The sequence below is a fragment of the Paralichthys olivaceus genome, chromosome 1 (genome assembly GCF_024713975.1).
Source record: "Paralichthys olivaceus isolate ysfri-2021 chromosome 1, ASM2471397v2, whole genome shotgun sequence".
In the NCBI taxonomy this organism is placed as follows: domain Eukaryota; kingdom Metazoa; phylum Chordata; class Actinopteri; order Pleuronectiformes; family Paralichthyidae; genus Paralichthys; species Paralichthys olivaceus.
This window is the reverse complement of record NC_091093.1, coordinates 21,418,823-21,446,215: the sequence shown is the minus strand read 5'-3', so window position 1 is coordinate 21,446,215 and position 27,393 is coordinate 21,418,823. Positions and strand designations below refer to the sequence as shown.

Here is a 27,393-nt window from a genome sequence, read left to right as displayed (position 1 = left end):
TTGTTAGATTTCTTTTGGCTCTGTTGCCGTTTCTGTAGACTATCATAGAAATGAGCACAACCTCCCCTGCAGGGCTTAATGAAAAGTGGCACAAAGACCTCACTGTCATCTCAACGCATGCTAGAAGTTTTTTTTCTAGAAGTTTTCCTTGTTTGAGGCATAATTGCAGAGCAGCTAAGTGGAAAATCATGACCCAGGACAGGTTTTGAATCCTCCATTGCCTCCTTTTGGTTTAAGAGAAACAACCTCAAATACTCTGCAAAATATTTTTTTCCAGAGAGAAGCCTTTAAATATATGTCTCATTCTTTGAAAAACTGCTTTCAGCTTCAGGGTTTTCCATTCAAAAACTTCTGTTTGGTTGACATAACATTTTCTCATTGGTTAAAAGTCATCTGAAGTCAGACATCCAGTGTAAATTTAGATTTTTTTCTTTTTTTTTTAGATAAAGAAACTTCCTTTTGGTGGTTTTCTTGTATGAATCAGTGTTTTTGTGGTGTTATGTCACAAAAGCTGCAAAGAACACTGTTTATTCAGTCGGACGAGGAAGCACGATGACATCAGGAAATTGTTTCAAATGAGGATTTAACCTCTTTGTCTACCTGTCACTCATCAGCGACCATTTCACCATGACCCCTGTGTGTCTGGACGATGGAGAGAGCAGCGAGGAAGAAGAGGTGGGCGTGTCTGTGCAGACAGCAGTGTCCTTTCTGTGGAACGTCCCTGCTGTAACATTGTCCAGAGCCTCCACAGACAGACAGACAGACAGACAGACAGGCTGGACGACCTGGAATCTGTTTTTACAATCCTCACTTCAGCTGTGATCATGACTAGATAAGATGTTTGGGCTACAGCGTGTGCAGAGGTAAAAGAAGGTGAACGCTTTAGGAAAAGTTATGATGCTAAAATATATAAACATTGTCTCAACAATTTTTCATGCACAGCATCTTAATATTTCATAACTGCTCCCCAAAAGTGAAGCCAAAGCATCTCAATCGCCACCTAGCTGCAATGTAGGTCACCAGCCCTGCCTCCTCCATGTTAACAGATGTGACACGGACCAAACTTAAAAAGTCAGCATATATGTCATTTGATGTAGTTCTTATCAGACTGATTTGTGTCCATGTTGCTGATCATTTTTGGCGTTAAGTTGCTTATTTTATGCTACAAAGTAACTAGAAGTGCTAAACTCAAATACAAAGTGCAGCTGAAGCTGATGACAACATATTGGTTTTGCAAATATTTGGTCAAATGTTTGTCCTGATGGTGCTGGATAAAAAGTCACAGGATCACCAGGGTTATTACTTTTCAGCAAAGCAAGGACCTGGATATTTTGTGAAATTCCACCAGTCAGTAATTGTTGGGACATTTCACTCAAAACCAAATGTGAACCTGTTGATGGTACTGGAGACCTGAGTCTGATGACCAAGGTCATCATGATTAATGCCCTGTGAATTTTATGGTAAGCCACAGTGACTGTTTCGCAGTTTCGCTGATTTTAGCATAAAGAGGAAAGTAAATGAATAACCACAGACGCTGCAAAGCCAAATAAAGGTGATTCCTCATGATTTGTCTCTGTTTTGTTGGAACATGTCACTAAAAGTACCGATATGATCTCAATATATTATGAGATGGTGTTGCAGCTTAAATGTTTGCAGCTCTGAGAATGCTACGATGGATCAGTGCTGTACTTTGAATCAGCCTCCTCCATGTCTTGCCCTTTCAGACAGACCTGACAGGGAGGGAGGAGGCGGTTGCACTTCTTGTGAAAGGAAGCCCGCTGCAGTCCTGGCAGGGGGGGAGGATGCTCCCTCTCTTCCTCTGTGTTCCCTGCAGCTGATTGATGCTGGCAGCCTTTTGCCTTTTAGTTTACCGGCACAGTGCAAGGCTCAGCTTTGTCACTGGGAGCTGCACCAATATCCGGTCTGCTGCTGGGCGCTGAGAGCAGCTCAGCGGAGTCTGGCGACATTTACACCCTCCCTCTGCCCGACACAGCAACACAGAGCAGACAGGGAGAAAGAGCTTTACGGTCAGAGGCACTGAGGCTGAGCCCTCGGAGGAGACAGTTAACATGGCCGCTGAAGGATCACACATTTTAATCTCTGTCTCTCTGTCTCAGACACTCCTGGGTTTTTCAAACAGCTTTCGGCTGATGGCAGAAAAAGCTATTTCTAAGTCGTATTTTATTATATCACCTTTTTCAGAAGCAAACAAAGTTTCATGGAACATCAAAACCAATGCCAAAGACAGTTTTAAGCAACTCAAAAGTATTTTTGATTGTAATTTCAAGTGGGCCAATGAGCTGGAGTTTGACACATGATTTACCAAAGTCCTTGGGTTAGTGAATTTAAATTTAAAATCTTTAAATTGCAGAAATTAAGGAATCCAATCAAAAACACAAACAAAAGTCGACAGGTTTGGCACATTTGCAGATATTTATTTATTTTTGCATCAAATATAAATTTAATTCTAAAATTATAATTTGGATCAGGTTTGTTTTTCCAGTCTCTTGCACACAGCTGTGTGAAAACATGAAAAAATCCTGATACTCTAAGAATAGTCAGGGGTGACTTTCATTCTGCTGCAAGTTGTGAGACATGAGGTTATATGACAATTTGCGTTTGATTATTTGAAGGTTTTGTGTGGTGATTTGATTAAAAACAGGTATTTTGTTGCATTGCTGTGCTCACAAGACAGAACAAAGGCTTGTGTGTCTTGTCTTGTCTCATTTCTATTTTACAAGATGAAACAGGCTTATGTTAGGCCGCTCTCAACACTGCAGAGCAAAGTTCTGACTAGAATGTATTATTGCTTTCATTTCCTGTATCGTACCATTTTTCTGGTGCAGTGATTTCATTTCCTTTTGGACTTGAACACACAGAGTCACACACACACACACACACATTGAACATTAACCCCAAAGTGTGCTATCTGCTTATTTTGTAATTGAGGAGAAAATCAGGTAAAATACAGCTGCAATCCATCATGACAATAACAAAACTGTCAGATTGTAGAACTGAATCATGCTTCTGAAAAGGATCATCGTCACGTTGCTATGGATCAGTGTGTAACAACTCGAGTGCATAGCTACTTCTTCAAATGATGGAGTGTGCTTTAAAGCATGTTTTAGTGGCTTGGCCAGTCGACTGCTCCGGGGAAGGACTTCTGAAAGAGGATGTTTGTTTTTTCTTGTGAAGTGCTTTAGAAGTTAGTAGAAAGAGAAAAGGTCAGTAATACATCATATCCAAACACACATTTCATTTTTGGTCGAGCACAATGCCGAGAGCTGTTTATGATTCAAGGAATGTATAGACCCTTGGTGATTTCACTGCTTGGTTACACAAGCGTTTCATTGCATTGGCCAATTATGTTTGCAGATGGTCAGCAAACAGTCTGCAGTGATGTAACCCTCGTGTTGGTCTGTCAAAATATGTGTACTTTACATCTGCTGTAAAACATGTCGGGGGTTTATTCAAACAGTGAAGTGTCTGCTCTCATACCAAGATAACCGAGGAGATTAAAGAGCTGTGAAGAAGCTGCAGAACCAATCTGGTAAAATGTGGTGACACAGTGGTTCAGCGGTTAGTGCCATCGCCACACTGCAAGAATGTTCCCTGTGCAAACCTGGGCTGGGTTTCATCAGTAATAGTTTAAATTTAAAAAAGGGGTTTATAAAAATGACTGAAAACATTAAAGATGGTGGTTCACTGGTTAGCAATAGTGTGAATCCTGGACTGGCCGCGGCCTTTGAGTTTGGATGCAGATGTAGTTTTGTACTGTGCTTCTTGTCCGCGGTTGAGAAGACTTGATACCACTCTCATGTCTGTGGGTAGCCTCACCAATAGAAAGTAATCAACACACTATTCCTCATTTGTTTATTAGATACTGAAGTCTAAAAACAAGTTATACTCAGATTGAGCTCTAGGCAAAATAAGTCCTTTTGTTTCTAGACTTTTTGCAAAGCTAAGCTAACTGGCAGAAACATATGGGAGTGGAATTTATCTTCTGGTCTAAGTCCAATAAGCACATTTCAAAATTGATTGGGTCATTTATTGTCCATTCTTAATATAAGAAATGCATTTATGGCCTGCAGGCAAATGGACTATGTTCACATACATGAATATGATATATCTTTTCTGCAAATTAAGATTTCATTGTTTCATGGTGAAATAGATCCTGGTTTAAATAGAGTGACTTAAAGATTGGGAAATATTTTGCTGTTGAAGTGCTGGTTAGCTATTAACAGTATGGGCTCCAGTGGCTGCAGTACATGTTGCAGAGCCGAATAAATAAACCTCTTTCGTCCCTCTGAAAAGGTCATGGGAAAATCATATCCTCACTTCATGACCTATAGTGGGTTTTTTTTGTTAAATCCATAGTAAAAAGTAATTTTTCAAGTTTGGGAAAGTTTTTAAACCACACAAAAGTCTCAGAGGGTTTCCTCGTTTTTCATGCTTTCATGTGCTTAAGTACTTGGAAGATCCTGCAGAACACTGATAAATGCAAATGCAGCACCGCCGTCATTACTCACTGTGAAGCAGCTCTGCTGTTAACGGGACGGTTTAGACGACATGGAGATGAGGGGAGAATATTCTAACATTTAACTGCTCATCCTGTTTTTATTTTCTGCCCTCACGCCTGATCTGAACAAAGCGAAACACAGCTTGAATCAATTATTCATGTGTTGTTCTCTCTGTGATCAGTGTGATATACTTTAGCTATAACAGAGGAGAGGGTGATAAGATAAAATGAAAATAAAATGAACAGCATTGAAGACATGGAGGTCACAGTAAGACTGTAAGAGAGAGTGTGAAAGATTTAGCATGCGGAGGCTGATATGAAGAAAGCCAGCACGTCTGTGTTATCTCCCACTCTGCAAATTGGTTAATTTGGCTCTTTTTATCTATCTCCCTGCTGCGCTCTGTGTGTTCCTGTGTGTGTGTGTGTGTGCACATTTTTAGCATTTGGCTGACAGAGTGTTCTTACAGAAAAAAAGCAAACATCCAAGTGAAATGTGTTCTGGGAGGTGTTTTATCGCTGAGGACACATGCACACACACTAAGGCCTGTATTGGAAATAGCTGCCTGGCAGATAAACTAATCATCACCTCAGAGGAACATAAAAAGGACATTCAAATTTAATTAGGTGTTTTATGCGTCTTTTCAGCAACAATTGTTCCCTTCATCTCATGCGGTCTCGGTCTAATGTAGATGATGGAAGGTACTCGAGGGCATCTTCGCCCTTTCTCACAATAATAGACTATCTGCAAAGTAAAATGTATGATGTGGACAAATGCGCAATGGGCCGAGAGTCAGTGATTGGGTTTTGGCCAAGTACAGCGAGTTAAATGTCCTTTTTCTGGAGATCACACTGGAGGAAGAGTTGCGGTCGATCCTTCCTTTTCCTGTCCAGATGGCAGCATCAGCTGACAGCAGATACCAGGTCTCCTGTGCAGACATGTCTATCTTTGAAGCTCTTGAAGCTCCATGGTAGCAGAGGGGTGCGTGGGAGGTTGGGTTGTCAAGAGGAGCGTGAACACATTCACATGTATGCCTGCATATTCATGCATCTTGATGTTGTTGTAGCTGCATGTGGAGAGCTAGGAAACAAATCCACACTAATGTATTTTACAGAGCCAGCTGAAGTGCTTTGAACATCAAACAAATAACTGATTCATTCTGCTTCTTTCTTTCTTCTATTCAAGTTCACACAGCCCACACAAATACTTTTTTGTGTTAAATGTTATCCTGGGATATCATGGATGTTTGCCCCAGAAACCCACAAGGGAGCAGACATTTGATTACTGTACTTGTCAGCCAGAGAGACCCCCCCCCCCCTGCATCCTGCCCAGGAGAGATAACAGAGCTCTTCTGTTGCAGAGAAGGACACTGCTCTGCTCTGCTCGGACAGATAGACAACAAAGTTTCCCTTTTTGGCAACAGTTTGTCAGCATTACTTTAATTTTAGCTTTACTGGGTAAGACCTCATGCAAATTGAGAAGTTATTCTCTTGAAACAGCAGCGGAATATAACTTTAACTAATCATTACTTTGTATGAGAAACCTCTGGGATGAGAAACTCGACTGCACAGACTTACTTTTCCTCTGTTTCAAATTATGCTGAATATGCAGAAACCCACAAATTCACTATGGAGTTTGGAATTTTAACAACTCCTCTCCTTTCTGTGGGACATACGTGGGATGATGGATGCTGTAGCCTTTACTAGAAAACATCTGACTTGGGGTCAGATTGTGTCTGATATCATGTAGCTGTTGTGCAAAGTTTATGCTGCTCCTCCTCGAGACATTTATAACATCATCTCTCCCTTTAAAGTCAGAAACTAAATAATGTGACTTCGTTCGGGGGTCAAATTCTTATTAAAGTCATTTTGGTGGCATTATATCCTGTACTTAAGTTATTTGGTGGAGCGGTATAGAAGTAAGATTTGATCGCTAATGAGTGCACGCCAATATAAGGATCCTTGGTTGAGGTCAAGTGCAGCTGATGCTTGAGCCTTGTAAACATCTGAATGTCTCAATTAAATATCCCCAAATTCATTTTCTATGCTAACTTGTGAGAAAAGAAGTGTCAGTGTATTTGGAAAAGACATAGATCTTAAAAAGTTGAACTGAACTCAAGGCGACAATGAGGTGGATAGTGTTACACATGTCACACTTTATTTACTGTAGCTTTATAGTTTAAGAAAAAAAAAAGAAACGGCAACAGCTCATAGATGACACAAAGTCCCATCGTAAAATCTTAAAAGCAATGATGATGTGAGGTCGATATTCAAGTGAAGCAAGAAAATATATAAAAAATATATCATTGTAATGTCGTTCCTATGCATCAGCTCCTACAAATGAAAGACTTGAGCGTTATGAGGAGGATAGAAGGAGCTGCGGGCCAAAATGAATGCTATGTATAGAACGTGTGTGATCTGGATAATGTGTTCAGAACATCTGCAGCCTCACAATAATGTGACAATGTACACAGAGCTCAGTGAGGATCAACAGAAACCATCTTTTACATGGAAGAGAGCAGAGTCTGTGAAAGCCATGAAGGATACGAGGCCATAAACCCATAATAATGATCTAGCGACAAATCAACGACGTCACGTTTTTCTTCTCACTACTCAATGAGATTTATATTTGGATTCGGAGAAAGTCTTTTTACAGAGAGAGAGAGTAAATGGCAGAAAAGTGAAGTCTGGCTGCAACATGAGCCCACAGTTGACTGACTAATTGTTTTACCAACTCAAAAATATGACTTAAATTGGTAACACACAAGTTTTTTTCAACTAAAAAATGTGTGTTTGTATGTTTGTTTTACTTTAAACAAACATAGTTTACTTGTGTGTTACCACAGAAGTATGTTCTTAAGTTGGGAAACTTTTTCCTGTGTACAAAACCAGAAGAGACTGAATCTGTCAGTTTGTGTTGTTATGGACTAATTCATGTAAAATCTACTGTTGATGGTAGATGACACCAGTTTAATATCCTTTTGCTCAGTTCACCGGCTGAAAACATATTCAGTGTAGCTGGTCCACAGTTTGTCTTCCCCCGGGTCATTGCTGCCATAGGAGCAGGTCCCGGTGGAGTTGCAGGCCACCATGTGGAAGCCAGCCTCGGCCAGCCGGTCGAACGCCTGCTCCAGAAAGTTGTACTTCAGGTAGTACCTGGAGGTGTATTTGTCCGGGGGTCGGTCCGGGTCCCGGCTCTCGTTCAGGGTCTCTCCAAACACCTCTTTGGCCAGAGATATCTTACTGCACACGGTTATTCTGGCCACCCTGCGGAACTTGGCGTCCGCCTGGATGTCTCTGCCGATGGTGTAGCTGCCTCTGTACCCGACGGTGATGTATCCGGAGTCGGCCCCGGGGGAGCGCGGCGTCCTATCGGAGGAGGAGGTGACCGGGCTACTGAGCTCAGCCTCCTCCGGCTCTCCGCTGTCCTCCGTGTACGAGCCGTCTTTACCGGCCGCCAGGAGCCGGGACAGCTCCGGCAGCTGGAAGAAGTCCGCTTCCTTCTGCAGCCGCCTCCGCTCTTTGAAAAACTCGGGCAGGGAGAGCTCCGAGTCCCGCAAGTAATCCAAGATGTACCGGAACAGAAAGCCGTCCCGGTCGATGAAGAAGCGGCCCTTGCTGTCTTTGGGCAGCTCGCCCGGGGAGCTGCTGGTGAACTTGGCCCAGAGCAGAGAGTTGGGCGCCGCGGTGAGAGTCTCCAGCCGGGTCACATACACCTGCCCGCCCACGTTCAGCTCCACTATCTCCGGGAAAGGTAAAGTGTGAGCCATGATCTCTCGGTCTTATCACTGTTTAATCCCAGCGGTGTGTCTGTAGGCTCCCTAACGAGGACGCACAGTTTGGGGAGTTTCGTCCTCACGGTGCTGTCGTGTTTATATCGCCCAGGCTGAGTGGGAGGAGGAGAAGGACGGACTACACACAGTTTAACTGTTCAATGGAAACCTCAACTTCATACTTTAAAACTAAAGTAAAGTATGGAAGAACATTTCAGTCATAATTTAAATTAAAGGTCAAACAGATTCAAAAGAGCTCAAATGTAAATATATATATATATATATATATACATCCTAATTTACTCGGAAGGAATAATCGATGGCAGAGTTATAACAATATTACAAGAATAAAGTTGGAATGTTATGAGAATATAGTTGTAATCCAAAGTCACAATCATTAGGAGAATGAAGTTGCGCTTCAATGAGAAAAAAATCACAACTTTTTTTTCGTAATATTGTGACTTTATTCTCAAAAGTGTAGATTATGTGGCCATAGTTCTTTGACGTGATATTAAAGCTGTAATTGAAGTTAAAAAGCAAGTTTAGAATGTAAAATGTTAAGAAAAGTAAAAAAAAGTAAAGTGATGATGGACAATTTGAAATTTAAAAAGCAAAGGCTGAAATGGAAATGCTGAAACTCAAAGATGAAACGAGACAGTGGCGGTGGGTCAGGGTCACATTGGGGGAAACATTGAACCGGACCAGACGGGGGCACAGTTTGTAGCTGAGTTGAGACAATGTGCAGCTAAATGCAAGTTTTGGCTGAAACCTGGACAAATCTTTGTAAATGGGGGGAAAAGGTCAGTGGAGTAAGAGACGGAGCCTGCAGGAGACCGTAGATGTATTTTAAAAGAACTGGACGCTGGAACACTGCTCAGCCTTACAGCAAATTTTTATTCTGTGGCCATTAGTGGTATTGCAGCCAAAAATCCCTATGCAGCTATACAATTGTCATGTTGTGTCTCCAGTACGAGGCTACTTGCTAGGTCAAAGCTGTAAGCAACGTTAGAAAATAATCTTTTGTCCACAAATAGCGTTATTATGGTTTTGTGGTTTGACTTTAGATTTATTGATCACTTGTTACCTTTTGTGCTGCATGCGTTATTCATGAGTTGATATGTGCATTCTAATTAAAGTGTTGCTAAAATATTTGCTGGCTGTGGTTTTATTTCAGAACTCAGGCAGTTAGGCTGCATGGTCAAAGGTCAGAGGGAAAGGGTCTGTGACATTAGTTGTCATATTTGCCCGTCGAGACATTTTTGTTCTTTTTGTCTTTTGGGCCTTGCAGGAATCAGAATTAACCTCAGGCGTCCTGTGTTTAGGTTGAGAGTTTGAGGACTTAGTTTGAGGCAAAGCTGCTCTGTGTTCGACAGGAACAATCAAATTCAGAGTTTGGATTCAGCAGAGAGGAGAGGTAGTGTTTGCCCGGGGTCTCACCCCTGCACTAAAATAAGAATGAAGCACCTTTAAAGGATAGATAAAGTCGCTCTGACTGATCTGTGCTGTCTCCAAAATCGTAAAGAGGCCTCACTCCTCCTCAGACACAATAAGTCTCAACCCAGTATCGATTTCACATTAACACCAAACAGCTCTTGGAACTGGTCTTGAAGGGCAGCGGGGGCTGAATTCATATTTCACCACACACACCGCTGACATCACTGCTCATCACCGCAGCACAGGATGTCACATTGTCCCGTTATCTCATGTTGAATTTAGCTTGATTCACAAAGAGCGTCCAAAAGAGCAACTGCTGATTAAGATCCATCTGAATCCATCTGCTCACAAACAAACTAGCTTTGAGAGAACATAAACATTTAGCGACACAGCTGCAGCTCACAAACAAAGTGGATCATTATGATACAGGAAGTAATCAACACCAGTCAGAGTGGTGTTGTAGTGAAATTGCTGTTCATACAGTTGTACATTAAACATGATTATGTCTGTGCTGATTCAAGGGTATGATACAATGTGCTCAAAGTGAAAGTCATTTCAAACATCTGGATATTTGATTTGAAATGTTGGTATAAAATAATCAGAATTTAAATGAGCTCAAACGAAGCAGAAAACAGATTTGATCACAGAAAAACCAACATTTTAGTTTAGTCTGCTTTGTGGACTTAAAGCTGCTCATGTAAATTAACATTTGTCTGATTCAGTGACCAGACCAGGTGCAGAAGAGTTGTTAAGTAATCCAGATCTATCGGGACTTGTTTTTGTGTTGAGCACATCTCAACCTCCCCCACAGTGAATTATTATTATTATTATGAGTCATGGTGCTTATTACACCATGTCCGCTTTTTGTAAATGAAAGCACATAAAGTTGTTACTCATTTGACAACTGAAGTTCCTCTTAAATGTTTCACAGTTTTTCCCACTGGAGAGTTTAAACCATTGGATTAGAGCGACATCTAGTGGACAGTAACTGAAGAAGCAGGTCGTATTCCTTGTGTAATTGTTAACATACATTTTTAATGTAATACTAAAACTACTGTACTAAACCATGTTAAACCTTTTTATGATTCAAGCTTAAAGACAACTGATGTTTTTTCTTTAAAATTATTATTATCATTATCATCATGACATGTTTGTCATAATATGTTTGTTGTGTTCCTGTTTCCATGTTATTAAAACTGAAAAACATGCTCTCCTTGTTTTGCTGTAAAGAAATAAATGGTCAAGTCCCTCTCTCTCTCTCTCATTCTTTCTGTCTGCACATAACACCAGTGTTGGCGTCCTCTCTGTGTCATGTCTGTGTCATTGCTGTTAAAGGTTACCATCTTGCCCACAGTCTGATGTGTGGTAATTGGATATAGGAAGTTGTAAAGTTTAGCTCTCCAATCATCTCCTCCAGAGAATCAAAGCTACTAGAAGAAGTGTGGCGGCTCATTTACAGATCAAGTGTAAAAGGTTTTTCATGTCATTGTCTCGGACGGTCGTCCCTTCTGAGACGCCTCCCTTCAATTTTATTTTTACAGTTACTTCATGTTTCCAATTAGTGTTGTTGACCCTGACACAAGGCATCCTAGTTTTTGTTGTGATGTAAAATCTGGAGTTTAGGCGTTTTATATGTTGTGGTGTAAAGACGTTGATTTACTCTTTATCTCAATATGTTCCAAGTTGAAATAAGTGACAACTTAGTGAGACTCAGATGGATGAAGTTAAGGTAAGAGGTAAGTTCAGTTGAAAAGAAGAAAACAAACCAGAAGCAGAGTTTGTATTTAGATACAGGATTAGCAACAGTAAATAGTCCAGACTATATTTTGTAAATAACCGGCAAAGGATTTTGAATTGCATTTGATTTCTTTGAATTGTGCTATTTAAATAAAGTTTCAGCTCATCTGCTTCACCTACCTTGCAACAAGACAGCTAGACTGATACACACAAGATGTTTACTCAATGTCCCTTTGGATATGAGAAAAAAAAAACTTGATCTGATCTGTAATTATAAAAACACAAAGAACAACAGAAATAATTAGCAAAAAAAAAATCACAGAAACATCTTCAATCCATTGAAAAATAACCAAAAAAGATATTACACGGTATCACATTTTATAATTCTGCTGTATATTTCTAAGTTTCTAATACCGAATCCTATGAAGAAGAAAAATATGTATTTGTTGTTTCCCAAGAGCAATAATATGATTAATCTCTTACTATAATTGATTGCAGCTGTAAATGTGTCTTTAACCCCCAACTCCTCCCACACGTCAAGGCTTGTTGAAAATGTTGATTGTGCTTGAAGCACTGTCAGACTGCTGGGACTACGTTCTTCAGCTGTTCTGACATCTCTGTGTGTGTGTGTGTGTGTGTGTGTGTGTGTGTGTGTGTGTGTGTGTGTGTGTGTGTGTGTGTGTGTGTGTGTGTGTGTGTGTGTGTGTGTGTGTGTTCTGTACCTCACTCCGAGCAGTCATGTGACCTCCTGCTTGTGACTTAAGACATCCTCCTGATGTGACAACCCAGCCGAACACTGTCAATCTGCAGTGTACTGGAGTGTGACCCCCCCCCCCTCAGCTCTCTACATCACTCGGGCCTTCATCCATGTGCTGTCTCCCCTCTCTCACCCTCGCTCGGTTCCTCTCCAGTGATCCTCCCCCTGCTGCTGTCCGACACTCTGAGAGAGACGAAACACTGAAACCTTCTCTTATCTCCCTTATTCACTCTCTTTTCCTCGCCCTTTACGTGCCTCCCCTGCTCTGAATGAACTCAAAGACAGGAGGAGGAATCTGGAGGCTGTAGAACTAGAGCAGAACAGAGCTTGATGTTTATACAGAGATATGATGACAGGAGACTGCACAGAACATGTGACAATAGATTTACCCGCTATTTCCACAAGGCTTCTTACTGGAGCACTCCAATATTATACAATGAAACACGAGGTGCCTGTTTACCACTGTTCAATTTCCCTAATGAGTCACTAACAGTGCGACACATTACAAACTCCCATGAGATCACAGTGTACAGTTAACCAGAGAATCTATAGTGAATAATACTTATCAACCCCGCCTGTAAGTTTTCAAACCTCTCATTTTCAGCCTTGACCCCTTAACATATATATAACTGTCACTCATCACCCACAAGTGATGAGTGACAGTTATATCATTCTACACGTGTACAACGTAATTCTTTGTGGGTTGTGAATTTTCTCTTTAAACCTGCAAAAACTGATTTTATTGGCCACTTGAGGGCAGTGGAAACAAGCTTTGAAAGTGTTTACATGTTCCTCAGACAACAGTAACATCATCAGTTGTTTGTCTTTGGCCTAATTATTCCATACATTCATTTATTACATTGGCTGTATGTTTCTATGTGTAATATGAATTGTGTTTATCTGCTAAATGCTCAGCTGTGTGTTTCTGCTGTTAGCTGCCTTTAAGGGATTCACTTTTTTCAGTTGTAAATTTGTTCACTTTCGTTTTGAAGCTAAGCACCACTCAAATGCACTTTAGTACATGTGACTCGCACAAAGATGGACAAAATGAGCGCTCCCCAAAGTGTCTCAATCACCACCTAGTGGCTGGCTGGAGTATATACTATACATCCAGACTCCTCTGTGTTAAAGGTCCAGTGTGTAAGATTTAAGTGAAAGAGAACTGGCAGAAATTTAATGTAAAATAATCCTCAGAATGTTTTCAATAGTTTGTTTCATCTATATTGTATGAATTGTAGTTTTCTTTACCCCAGAAAAGGCCCTTTATATTTAAATACTTTATATTCAAATACTTTATATTTACATTGAGGGGACCCTCTCTATGGAGGCAGCCATGTTTTTTACATTAGTCCAGACTGGACAAACTAAACACCTTTTGAGTTTTTATGACAATTAAAGGCTACCACAGGTTCTTTTTCATGTTTGGAAGGAGAGGGTGAGGTGAGGGGTGTTCATCTGCAACATGAAATTTCAAAACTAGATGTCACTAAATTCTACACACTGTACCTTTAACAGATGAAACATGGGCCAAACTAACAAATACAGACAAATAAGTGTGTCTCATATACGGTTTCTGTCATTTTGGGTAAAAAGTGTTCGTCTTCTCAGTGAGTGTGGTTTTAATTAGTTATTTGATGCTATAAGAATGGAATTAAAAACGTATGTCATGATTGACAGCTGAGGCTGACTCACAATTTGTTGAATGTGTGTATCAGTGGGATTTAGCTATTGTGGCTCCATCGTACTGGGTGGAGGATGAACCCGCCTCCCGGCTGCTTCCGTGTTTGAATCGTGAATAAAAAAAATTGTAAGTCTGGACTTGTATTTTGTGAAATTGTGGACAATATCATGACAATGTGCTGGTGTGTGTCTTTACATGCCTGCAACATCGTCGCTTGGGGCTCTAGTTTCACTTGTGCTTTTATTGTGTGCGTGTGTGTACGTGCTCCTGTCACCTTCTCTCAGGGTTAAATCTGCACCCTTGTGCTCCTCAATCAGCACTAATGGATCCTCTGGCTCAGACTCAGCCAGGGGACTGATTGTGATACTGCACGCACGCACGCACACGCACACACACAGCTTCCTCTTTGTGAGGACACTCATTGGCATAATTGTGTTCCCCAGCCCCTTACCCTAACCATCCCAACTAAATGCCTAACCCTAACCCTTAACTAATTCTAACCATAACCCTAAAACCAAGTCTTGACCCCCAAACAGTCCAATAAAGGGCGGTCACAAAGTGAGGACCGGCCAACATGTCCTCACTTTGACAAAATGTCCTCACTCTCTAGGTTAAAGGCTAAAACTGGTCCTCACAAAGATAGCTGTACAAAAACACACACGCATATAAGCAGGGCGGGGCTGGATGCTCATGTGCGTCGTGATGAGCTAAGAGGTATGACGACCATCCTAACATTTTCTCCCTGTCTTTGTCCTTTGTTTTCTTCTCTTGTGCTTCACCATCACTGTCCCTCAATGCTGCACTTCCTGCAGCATCACAGCAACCAACAACCATAGCTTTCAAATGTATAAATAAAATGATGCAACATACAAACAGCATTTTCATCAGAAATGTCACATGTCTCCCAATATATGTCTTTGAGTCACCCACCCCCCACAACCGTCCTGTCCAGGGCCCTTGTGTGTGTCAATGGTTCATGTTGGTCCCACCTCCCTCCCTCCTCTTCATTTGGAGAGTGAACAGGTCCCCAGGGGCTAATGTCGGCTTTTTGTATGTGTGTGCGTGGCCACTGCATTATTCTCCCCACTGACTTTCTATGGGAAGATAGAAAAATGAACCTGTTTGCCCCTTCCTCCCTGTCTTTAGAGAAGAGCTGGGCTGAGGGAGAACATGTCGTAACGCAGAGCAGCCCTCATATGAATAAGGACACACAAGCACTGATGGAAATATAAGGAAACCACTGTTGCAGTATTATTTTACAGTTGCTCTAGACTTTTGAATCTCACATAGCACAATGACAAAATCAGTATCGAATCAGAGAATAAAATATTTATGTAAAAAATATATATATTTTATCCCACCAGCAACAAATTAATTATCAAATCTAATGTAGTATTATTACTAGATATTATTAAAAAATGAGTTTGCTGAGTCATTACAGCAAGAAAAAAAATTGAACAATTCATGCAGAAATGTGTGCTTAAATTAAGAGTAGGAATGACAAAAAATGTCATTTTAATTATTGAATTTGCTGTTAGCTTTAACACAAAATAATATATAATGTAATATTGAAAAAGTCAGAATATTGGTAGTTTGTTTAAGATATAAAACATTTAATATTTCAGTCACTTAAAAAACATTAAATGAACAGAAAGTCACAGCACTGTAATGAAACAACATAAAAGCACATTTCACTTCACACTTCAGACGCTGCAACATTTAGACTGAAATCAAATTAAAGAAAGTACATTTCATTTATTTTGCAGTCTAAGAGGGAATCTGTATTTTAAAGTTTATTTAAACTATTAAAACAATGCATTTTAAAATATTAACATGAATTAATTATAACTTTGGGAAAATGTAAAAATGTTTATATTTGAAAACAGTGAAAAGAATTGTGATTGTCTGTTGTCTGGTGGACCTGAAGTGGAAATCAAAATGACAAATTATCTTGTTTTGCGATTTGTTGTTGTGTTGTTTGAATTGTGGTGCTTTTTATTTGCTGTTGTGTTTTTTAAATTTTTAAATTTGTAATTCAGGGCCACAGTACTGTTGCTCATACACATGAATCTCAAGTGTAAGAGCTTTGTTTTGTTTCTTATTCTCAATCCCTGCAGGTCCAGTGGAGAAATGTAATTCTGATTGATCGCAGACTGACTCTGTCTCTCCACCACTTCTAAAATCTGGTATTGGAGTATTTAAGAAACTAGTTTTCATCCCAGCTCCAATTCCACATCTCTGAACTGGATCTGTGGCTGTGACTCATTAAGAATCGGTGGGTTTGCTGATTGCAGCACGATGGTCTTGTTTCTGTGGTGAGTCTCAGACGCCTACCTGCGGCTGGGCCCGAGTGGAACAAGGCTGCTTCTATAATTAGGTTCTCGTGGATGATTGGATTAGAGCAGCTACTATATTCATTTTGCTAAAGATGCTCCTCAGCTGCTCGGAGGGACTAATGGAGGAGACGGAGAGATGTAGGTGCGAGACACAATGAGACGTGACATTATCGTATATGCTGGCTGTGCTCGTGCATGAGCCTGTTCTCTTAAAAGCTATTGTGCCACCAAGTTAAGATTCAGGAATGATTAACATTGATATACTTTCACATATTTCCCTTTCAAAGCTCCATTTTACTCTCCTCTCCATCACCCTCCCTCCCCTGTCCCAATGTTTCAATTGGCCGTCTTGTTATTGAACCTCAGGGGACATTATGGCGGCCTGCCGACATGACTGTGGTGCCTCATCCTCAGCTGTGATGATATGCTTTGTTTCACATCAGACAAAGAGACTGTACATGTCTGAGACTCAACATCTAACTTCAAAACAACTTTTAAAGCCCTCCATCCTCTCTAACAAGATTATTACATATTCTTACTTATGATGTCTGTTTTTAAACTGCTGAAGAGAGAAAGTTTTAAATCTGAATTTAAGAGTTTTTAGTTTGGAATCCAGTTGTGGTCAGTTGTTTAACTAAATTAGCGCAATGTGCAAACTTGAAGCCTTGAGAACATAAAGACTAAAACTGCATTGGAATATATTTACATGTTAACAGATTCTGAAGTTTAAGGATTGAGGGATGATAAAAAGATGCAAGTTAAGGATTTTGTTTTAGGAAACATGAGGAAAATGGGCGTGGTGTAAAACCCCATTTGAGGCAGTCAAGTAGATGGTAAAATAAATAAAGTCTGATAAATATGGGCTCATATATTACAAAAGACACCTACGCTCAAATGTGCTGATATGCATATTCCTTATTTGAGCACATTCATTTAAATGCCTGGAAGAGGATTTATATGCCACACCCCACCCACTGACACAGACATATTTTTTCCTCCAAAGTAAGAAAATATACATATATCCACAAAGTTTTGTCTTATATCCCAGTGTCCCTGCCAATGTGTCATAGATTATGTTCTACAGCATTGATGAGCTGAGCCCAAATTCTTAGTCATCATAAAGAGAATTAAATGATTCCATTTACTTATCTGCTTTATTTTTATATTTTTCTAATATATTCTTTTATTCATATATTAATATGACTTTACTTGACTTAATTGTTCAATTGTGAATTATATTATACATTTATTGATTGACAGCAACCCTTGACCCTCCAAAGGATAAGCAGTATAGATAATAGATGGATGGATGATAGATGCTGTTGTGTTCACCTCAACAGTGCTCAGGTTATTTGGTTCAAATATGGATCTGATTCCAAGACTTACACAAACAAACAAATAAATAAACTGCATTACTGATCACTAATAACATTTCCAGCTGGCGGTGTGAGGCCTGGACAGTCACCTTGCCTCTCGTCTTCTCTCTGAAGTTATCCCAGACTCCGCCACGTTAGATGTTTATCTGAACGCAGCGTCCGCTCTCTGTATCTCATCTCCACGTCGCAATGAGGGAAAGTGCTCCAGTGGGACTTGCCTTCCCAGAATTCCCTTGTTATCTGTCAAGGTTGGTATATAGGAAAATAAGTCCAGGAAGAAATTAGCACAGACAGCTGTAAAAGATAAAGTAAAGTGTAGTGAAGACAAAATAAATTAGGGTTGGTTGTTTGTTCAGGATCTGATTAGATACTTGGGATCATAATTCTCAGTTTGCATGAAAATAATCCAAAGATCCATTTAAGAACATTTGGAAAAGTATATTCTGTCAAATCCAATGTCAGAGAAATGATTAATTATAGATCATTGCAAATTCAAGGCACTGAAAATAAAATGTGTCCAAATATCAGTGACTCGTGTAAAGACATCATATAGGACGTTCTAAAAATATCTTCTGGTTTTGAATAAATGAATCGGTTTTGGTTTCCATCCAAATGCTCTCTAGAAGAGAATCCTACGCCAAAACCATCCCCCAACCCTCGTCATCGGTGAAGCCCTAAATAACTGGATTGACTTTCGGACAAGCGACAGTTTTCTTCATAATTGTTAATTATCATGAGTGCTCTCTGAGGTACTTTCTATGAATGGATATGGGACTCTCTCCTCTCTCCTCCTGTTTCCACCCTCTGCTCTGCTTACGGGATTGGCCGTAGTTTTCAAGGACGCCAAAGAGGACGCAGACGATGGAGGAAGGAGGTGCAGTGGATGGGTGGGGCACCTACGTCATTCTCGAAGCATCAGGGTTGGTGGAATTTTATGGCAATGGGCGCCAGCGAGCTACACGCCCTCCAAACCCCCCCCCCCACGCAGTCCATCTTCCCCTGGCTGACCACCAGTAACCCCACCCAACTGGGGTGGCTCCTCCCCGAGTCCCAGACGTTAGAGAGTACAGCACTTAAGGTAATGTAAATAACGAGGGAGAGAGAGCTATTTTAAGACACTGTCTTTCACTGTGGCCATGGAGGGGGACAAAGATGCAAGCCAAGCGATTGTAATTTCAGTCACGTTTTCAGACATGTTCTTTCTCCATCTTGCCTCCTGATAGCTGAAGGGCCCGACAGACAAGAAAGAGCCGTACATTCAGTATGAGCCGTTCTCTCAAGATAGATATTTGCCTTTTTAAATATGTTTCAAAATAAAAAGCAACTGCAGGTCGTGAGTCTGAATAAAAAACTATGATCAGTTTAAAACTATACAAAAAAAAGGAAATGCAGGAATAATTAGAATTATTAGTGAAACACAAAATGAAAATCTAAAATAAAAACATATCTCTTAAAAGCCAAATTTTTACTTCTCAGGCTTTTTTTCCCTAATCTTTGCTCTTCTTTTTACTCACTGAATCACATTATCACGCCTCTAAAATTATAAAAATCTTTTTGGTTGAACTCATGCAATATGACAAAGAGTTGCAAGCCAACAGAGCTGTGATTCGACAAATCACAGACCATAAATGTTGGGAACCAGTTCTGCAAAACTCAAAACTCAAAAGAACCTCATGAACGACGATAAAAACAAAAGACAGTCAAAATATCACTTTGCATGCAAACATGTATTATAGTGCAAATTTTGAAGATGACGTCAAACTGCTGTCCAATGAATTTTTTTTAAAGTTAAACAGAAAATGTGAAATACAAATTCTATCTTCTTACAAAATACAGTATGTTCCTGAAATAATTTTCTTTTTTATTGTTTCATCTTTTGTGACATCAAAAATAAATAAACATTTATTCAGCATCCTTTCCGTCTCACTTGAATCATTTTATCTGTCATGATATATATATACACATTATCTCTCTGTTTTTAATGACCTCATATGCTTACAAACATACACGGCACAGAGAAAAATCATCTGCTGATAACAACAAGTAAAGACGTGATTTGTGAGATCAGAAGCTGCTCTGCAACAGTTACTGCTCGACTTTGCAAATCACAAACGAAACAAACACACAAACATTTGTCCAAATACACTACATGAGATAATTATAATCTTCTCTAGAGGTTACATTCATTTTCAAGTCTTTGTTCGTGTCAGTCTGAGCAGAGTCTAGTTGTGGACGTTAAATGATCTCTACTTATGAACGTCATTAAGGCAGCTGAATACAAGATCATTTCAAACACAAAGGTACACTGATTAAAGTGTTGACATTTAAGAGAGAATATTAGCTGTATTTTCTACTCAGCATGATAAATGGATTGTTCCTTTCTTTGATTCACAGATATATATATATCGTGTTTAACAGGAATAATTGATGATATACAAGAGAGACATGATTGCCTGTCAAAGCTGCATCAAACAAAATGAGCTTCTTGGATATTTAACACTTTTATGATATTTACGTCTATTTCATGTGTTAATTCATTGATGTTGACAGTTACAACTGTGAAGTTGTACATTTAAATGAATTGATATGACACAGAGCGATAAAATATGCTGTTTTTCATTTTTTTCCTATTTTACCTCCACTTCACAATCAGACTTTTATAATAATTGTTGTACACGTGTTAAAAGTGTGTATATGTGTTATTGCTTTTAAATAATGGTATACACTTCTTCCGTTGTGCTGTCAGTCACTTCTCAAAAGGTTCCAGTTGTTTTTCATATTTCACAGATTTGTCAGCTTCTCTTAACCATCACTTTACTGCAGTTATCTTTAGTGAGTAAAAGAAAAAAATCTCTTAAAGGTCCAGTGTGTAAGATTTAGGTGAAAGGGATCTAATGGCAGAAACTTAATGCAGAATAATCCTCAAGATGTTTTCACTAGTTTGTTTCAACTAAATTGTATGAATTGTAGTTTTCTTTACTTCAGAAAAGGTCCTTTATATTTAAATACTTTATATTTACATTGAGGGGACTCTCTCTACGGAGGCCGCCATGTTTTTTTACATTAGTCCAGACTGGACCAACTAAACACCTTTTGACTTTTTATAACAATTAAAGGCTACCACAGGTTCTTTCTCATGTTTGGAAGGAGAGGGTGAGGTGAGGGGTGTTCAGCTGCAACATGAAATTTCAACACTAGATATCACAAAATTCTACACACTGTACCTTTAACAATGTGTCTTCAATCCAGATCAAGAAAGGAAGCCAGTTATCTTAACGAATTACATGAGTGTGTGTGTGTGATGAACTTCACAGGAAGACAGTTTTATGACTGGACAATCAGCAAGCCGCTACGCTACATATCTAGATCCTGACATTTGGCTGTTATCCAGTCACCACCAGCAGGATTTGCTCCTTGGTTGTTCAAGATGTTCGCTTGTTCCTTTTTTGACAGAGTGACCAGATCTCTGTCAGTAATTAGTCACGTCATCATTTTTTTAAAATCACATTCCAGGTTCGTCATTCTTCATCATGGTGGGAGGAGTCGGGGCTGGACTCCTCCTCCTCCTCCTCCTCCACCATCTCTTTTGGCAGTGTGTCACGGCGCGTGAAGGCCGCCGCCAAGGTCACGCTCAGGCGGGGTTTGACCGACGCCATCTCCGACAGCCCGATGTTGTTGCCCCGAGTCACAAGCGTAGTCTTATCCATAATCTCCCCGCTGTGCTTGGACACCACCGCGTCGAGAAAGTCGTATTTGTGTGAAATCTTGCCGCTCTCAAACAGGTACTTGGCCAGGTAGGAGAAAGCAACGTTGCCCAGAAAAGAGGAGAGCATAGAGATGGTTTTGAAGGGAAACTTCTGAATGACAATTTCCTCCATTTCTCCCGTCAGGTGGTGAATCCGCTTCTCAAGGGTCCAGCCGGGGTAATAAATGAAAGGAGGCAGCCGCAGGTAGGGTTCACCTCCACCTATACGCAGCACCATGCCGAACAGGTAACCAGCCACCGAGCCGTACGTGTTGGTGCCTTTGATGAAGAGCACGCTGAGCAACTGGGGGAAGATGATGACGTAAACTAGGTCTGAGCTCAGGTACCAGAGGCCGTAAACTGTCCCAGTTACAAGAGCCATCACTGTGGCGAGGCCACCGAACACAAAGATGGTGATACGCATCACCCACACTATCTCACGATCAGAAGCCTGCATGAGAAAATAGAGAAGAGTGGAAAAGCGATGGAGGTTTTCCAAGATCAAATAATCAAATAACACAGCTGACACTTAAAGTGTAAGTACACAACTGCTGTTTTCTGACCGTGATGCAAACGAAGCAGCACATTTGACATAAAATGTATAGAAATACAATGATATGTCTCCCCGTCCCCCTGTTGTATAAAAACAATGCTAAAGTATCCTGGATACATGTGCTGCCATCTTTTAGTGATATCTGGAGCCAGAGTCGGTGCAGTGGTGATCGTGGTATGGAGCAGCGGTATCGTGGTCCTGCTGATACACATGCTCGACCTGTTGAAGCTGTCTATCATGATGTTTTTTGGCATCGAACAACGAATTAAAACCAAGCTTATGAGAAACAGGAAGACTTGAAAGAACATCTGTGTGATAAGAAATACCTTAAATAATAGAAACCATCTTTGAGTAAAATGTGTTTGTACTTTGACTTTTTAGTTTGGTCGATGTCCCATCCACTCACATGGAGGAGACAGGATTCATGGCCTATGCTGAGATTTTAGCTTTATTTCTGGATAGTAGGGGGAGTTCTGCCTTGAAGAATGGCAGAACATCCAGAAAACTGACTTGGGATAATATATTATATGATACACATGTACTCACTGACTGTCTGAACGCCAGCTGGTAGATGTTCCTCGCAAACATGGAGCTCGCCGAAAGGATGGAGGAGTCTGCAGAGGACATGACGGCGGCAGAAACCGCACCCAGGCCGAAAAAAGAGACAAATGGTGGACAGAGGTGTTGGAGCACGATTGGTAGAATCATGTCTGCTTCATCCTTCTCTCTGGGAGGTATGGCTCCGTATGTTGTCTGGTTCCAATCTGAGCGAGGGAGAGATTTGACAAACATTTAAGACACATCCAATATTCACAGTACGGGTACTGTAACATATGGAGATAAATTCATAGCAGAAATCTAACTGATTTAGAATTAAACATTTATTAAAATATACAATGAAATATAATACATTTTTAAGTCATAGAATACTTAATATCAATATAAAATTTGGCAGACATGTACAGGCATTAGAAAATTAAATTACTTTTGTTCCTTTGTTTTCTCAAATCTTTGCTCATTAAACCTATTAACCAAAATCTGAGGCTCAAATAAATAAGATGCTAAATAATGATAATTAAACTGAAACAAAAGTTCAAGTTCAAAATATCACTAGTTTGCAATGTTAAGGTAAAGTTTCACTTCAGTCTTTTTAAGTGTGAAATGATTATTTCAGTTCAGGACAACAACAAAGTTGTGTTCAGTCGTTCACTGAGACATTTTCTGTCACGAATCTGGAGATCAAACCTCTAATTTGGTCCCTTGCCTCCTTCTAATATATTTACACAGCCAGTGTGGTTATTAAACGGGCGACTGCTTCATTATGGATGAGGCGAACCAGCTGCTATTTACCAGCCTATCTCAGATCTAAGGGCTACATGCCCCCCCTACACACACACACACACACACACACACACACACACACACACACACACACACACACACACACACACACACACACACACACACACACACACACACACACAGACTGTGCGTGAGCTCTCGAACCTGTGGAGGCCCCGATGGCTCCGATGAGAACAGAGGGCACAGCCATGACGAGGCACCCGAATGCAGCTATGAAGGAGAGGACCTGGGCGTACGTGGCAGAGGAGGCAGACAGGACTCTCTGGAAATACACCTGCCAGGGTATTCCTCCAAGCATCTGCAGAAACAATTGCAGACGACTGAAGAGCATTCACAGAAACTGAAGTCCAACATAAACATGTCAGGTCAATGTTATTTAGCTCAAAATCACAGAACAGGACAAAAAATGAGGATTACACGTTACCAGAGCCAGAACGGAAAAGCTAAACCAGCAACATGCAGTATTTGAACTTATTTTAAATTCTGATGAAATGAAGGATGAATCACTCGCGGTCTCTGTACCAGGAGGCAGAAGTTGTCGATCCAGACCCAGGTGTCGCTCTTGCGGATGCTGCCTCTCCAGGGCGACTGATACACCTGCTTCACTGCAGTAACGGTGATGTCTGACACTGCAGGGTTGGTCAAAGCAAAGGGGACACTGATCCACTGTAGGCGGGAGGAAACAAGAACGCCGGACACAAACATCCAATTAGAGGCTTATTGGATATCACTAAACTCTGGCTCTCGTGCTCTGAAGATAATAAGATCAAACATTATTCATCCCAGATTAAAAAAAAAAAACATCGAGCAGGATATAGATGTGATACATGTAGAGTAAGTCCACTGGCATGAAGCAAAAATAAGTGAATAATGAATACAAAATAATCAAGCATCATATTAAGACAACATGAATATAATAGAACAATTGCAGCTTATTTGTTTCTAATAATTTCTAGATTTTATGCAAAGAAGTCTTTGCAGTTAATGGCATTGTGCCTATTTCTCACCTTAAGAAGTGATTGAAATATATTTAGCTCAACCTACCAGGCCGACAAAGATACAGAAGAGCTGCACGACGTCAGTGTAGGCCACAGAGTACAGTCCTCCCACCAGGGTGTAGAAGATTGCAATGAGCGCTGATATAACCACCGACACCTGTATGTTGATGTCCACGATGACACTCAGAGTAGCTCCTATAGGGGTTGTGGACAAAAAGATGGACAATGCCACATATGAAACATTGGATTTCAACACTTGTAGATTTCATCCCCTTTAACAACCTATGTGAACTTACCCAGAGCAGATAAGATGGCAGCAGACCAGAAGATCTCCCCCATGAGTGCAGGGATGAAGAGGAGGCCACCCATACGTTTCCCGTACAGCTGCTGGAACGGGTCCAGCATGGTGACGTAACCTCGTGAGCGCATGGGCTTGGCGAAAAAAAGACCACCTGGGAGACAGGGTGCACAGATGTGAGATTTCATAGTGACCCTCCACAGCCCCTGACTGAGAGCGGGGCCATAAATCAGAACAGCAATTTCTAGCAGATATTTATTATTGGATATCAACAAAAACACAAAGAGAAGTATATTTGAACAAATGGAGGTAACAAGATTCACAAGGATTGTTCGGGACAGAGTCGAAGGATAAACAGAGAATCAAATGCATCGTTTCAAACAGATATCTGGTCAAGAGTCAGTGTTGATGTTTGAATTTTCAAATATTAAGAATATATATATCCATATAGTATCACTCACCTACAACCAGACTGAGGGCATATCCAAAGGGAGCCTGTGCCCAGGCCAAACCAGAATCTGGCAGATACACATACTCAGCTGTGCCATTGATGTAACCTCCTCCAACCCAGGTGGCTGAAAATCACGAAACCAGGTCACAAATCATTAAGGTAGATTTTTCACAAGTTAAAAGGAATTCAAATTATTCTTTAGAAACATGAATCCAGAGTTTCTGATAAATTCACCTGTCATGGTAAATCCACCGACGAATAATCCGATGTCTCTCCCGCCGACCATGATGGTCTCGCTGCGGTCGGTGCCCTCCGCCTCCCCGGAGTGCTTGTTCTTCCATGCCGCCCAGATGCCCACGAACAGGATGAGTAGATAGAAGACCGCGATAGCCACCAGCCCCTCTACATGGATGGTCATTGTCGCACAGGTCTTCCGCTAGGAACGGGCAGGCATGGAGACCTGCTTGGACGCACGGAGGAAAAAAGATCAGATATAAAAGTCAAATAAATCAATTGAGATTTCAGTTTTACCGCATTTCTACAGATTTGTTTATAAGTAGTAAATGGCCTGTAACAATATTTCGATCTGAAAAACAGAAACATTATACTTTGCTGATTTAGAAGATTTCATGCGCTCTTGGAAAAAAATCAAGCTGTAAGCTGAGGCTGTTCCTTGACGCCATGATATGACTTTTAACTCAGTTCATTTCATTTGTGGCGATTATTGATTTGATCACATTAAGTAAAGAGAAAATACTGATTAAAAAACAGGAGGCTCGAATTTGTATTTGTTCTCTTCCTTTGTGGAAAGTAGTGATACAGTAAGTGCCACACGTTGCCTTCTCAATATAAAGAACCCCCTAAATAAATAAAAACAAACTCTAGAAATATGACGGAATTGGTTTAAAATGATTTCAAATGATAATTTGCGTCAAATCTGTCCTTTCTTTTGGGTCACTTGTGTCTCTACCGCAAAATCCAAATTACGCACAGCTTTCATCAAACAAATATTACCTCCCTGTAAATTGTTACCTGATATATGCGCTAATAATTCATATAGGACATCAGAATGAAATGTATAACATAACTTCTCATCCTCTAAAATAACATTTGATAAACCGTTTTCAAAAAGAAAACTTGAAAGACATGTAAAACTTACCTCAAGTGTTTCTGGAGTCATGTGCTGGGGACGTGAGGCGGAAAAGGTGCGATCTGAACAGTTGCACGGTTTATGAGGAGCCTGTCTGCGCCGTGAGGACCAGTCAAAAGAAACCCGGTCTCTCGGGTGACTTACGGAGGCTTATAAGGGCGCAGGTGCCGTCAGAGGAACCGAGACGCACGTCAGAGGAACCAAACGTTTCCATTAACGAGCAGCGCGCATGGAAACGCGTCAGAGCGCCAGTTGATCTGACTGGAGGAGGGCTGGAGAGATTCCTTTACTGAGATGGATAAGGACATCTTACTGGTTTTTTTTTAAACAACTGAATCACGGAATTGCATGACATGAATTTTAATACCAACGTTGCCTTTTTACGCATCAGATAATCAATGATTTGTGGCAGAGTTGTGGCTCCGGCTCCTTCAGACTGAGTGCGTAACAGCCGCCTAATTGCGCAGCCATACTTCACGTGGCCTTTTATCCGCTGTCACTCTCTCCCAGAGTCAGTATTTTACCTTACAACCGCAATTAACTTTGCACCAACATGAACTGGTTTTACGCGCCTAAAGAGGATGAGAAACCTTGAAGCACTCCTGTCATTGCGCAGAAGAGACATGTAAGAGGATGCCTCAATTAAAACAAAAACCCAAGTCTAACTACTTAAATTAAATACTTACAGATTATTTTTCTTTAGTTAACAGCAGCTCTTACTCCCATGGGTTTATTAATCACTAACCTTCCTTCTCGAGCACAAACGTTTTCTGAGGCCTGAGCCTGAATCCTTCGACTGAAATGCTCCGTTTACCTCTGAGCAATTAGACATCATTTAAGTGAACTGTATCTGCCACTTTCCCTTCAGGATACATATCAATGAACTGTGTCCACTTAAGGGGCCTCTGCTGCCTGAACACCTTTAATCTGCTGCTCCTGTCAAAACTGACAGGCTCCCAATTAGGATGGATCCTGAAGAGCAGCGCACAGATTTAATGATACCGTCTGACTTAAAGGAAAAAAACAACAACCTGGAACACACACAAACTCACCAAGGGAGAAAAAAAACATGGACGTTATTTGCTGAAGTCGAGGTTTAGTCACACAGCAGGAGAAGGGAGTCACGTTTATTTTAAACGGCGCCCCCTTTTGGCAAGGCAGCAGCACAGTTTCAGCAACACCCATGGAGGAATGGGTCTCTAGTTTATCAGGTTGAAGGTTAATAT

General features: G+C 40.7%; 2 protein-coding genes across 3 annotated transcripts; both read right to left on the bottom strand.

Annotated features, from left to right (window-relative positions):
* Positions 1-6,652: 6,652 nt before the first annotated feature.
* LOC109624741 (BTB/POZ domain-containing protein KCTD12-like) lies at positions 6,653-8,603 on the bottom strand. The gene has a single exon (XM_020079617.2). The coding sequence runs from the start codon at positions 8,284-8,286 to the stop codon at positions 7,507-7,509; it is 780 nt and encodes a 259-aa protein (XP_019935176.2). The 5' UTR covers positions 8,287-8,603; the 3' UTR covers positions 6,653-7,506.
* Positions 8,604-19,458: 10,855 nt separating this feature from the next.
* slc5a7a (solute carrier family 5 member 7a) lies at positions 19,459-26,578 on the bottom strand. 2 transcript variants are annotated; one of them, XM_020079838.2, is made up of 9 exons: positions 26,177-26,578; positions 25,252-25,480; positions 25,028-25,141; positions 24,565-24,720; positions 24,315-24,463; positions 23,793-23,936; positions 23,415-23,568; positions 22,455-22,672; positions 19,459-21,806 (listed from the first exon to the last, which is right to left on the bottom strand). In XM_020079838.2, the coding sequence occupies exons 2-9, from the start codon at positions 25,433-25,435 to the stop codon at positions 21,129-21,131; spliced, it is 1,797 nt and encodes a 598-aa protein (XP_019935397.2). In that variant the 5' UTR covers positions 25,436-25,480; positions 26,177-26,578; the 3' UTR covers positions 19,459-21,128. The 2 variants fall into 2 exon arrangements, with proteins under 2 accessions (XP_019935397.2, XP_019935396.2); XM_020079837.2 differs by having other exon boundaries at positions 25,252-25,477; positions 26,177-26,577.
* Between the last annotated feature and the right edge of the window lie 815 nt (positions 26,579-27,393).

Coding starts and splice junctions, on each gene's coding strand:
- LOC109624741 (XM_020079617.2), bottom strand. CDS start 8,286: ATGGCTCACACTTTACCTTTCCCGGAGATAGTGGAGCTGAACGTGGGC.
- slc5a7a (XM_020079838.2), bottom strand. CDS start 25,435: ATGACCATCCATGTAGAGGGGCTGGTGGCTATCGCGGTCTTCTATCTA. Junction 24,464..24,564: donor TGCCATCTTATCTGCTCTGG/GTAAGTTCACAT, acceptor CAACCCCTATAG/GAGCTACTCTGAGTGTCATC. Junction 22,673..23,414: donor AGCCATCGGGGCCTCCACAG/GTTCGAGAGCTC, acceptor TCCCTCGCTCAG/ATTGGAACCAGACAACATAC.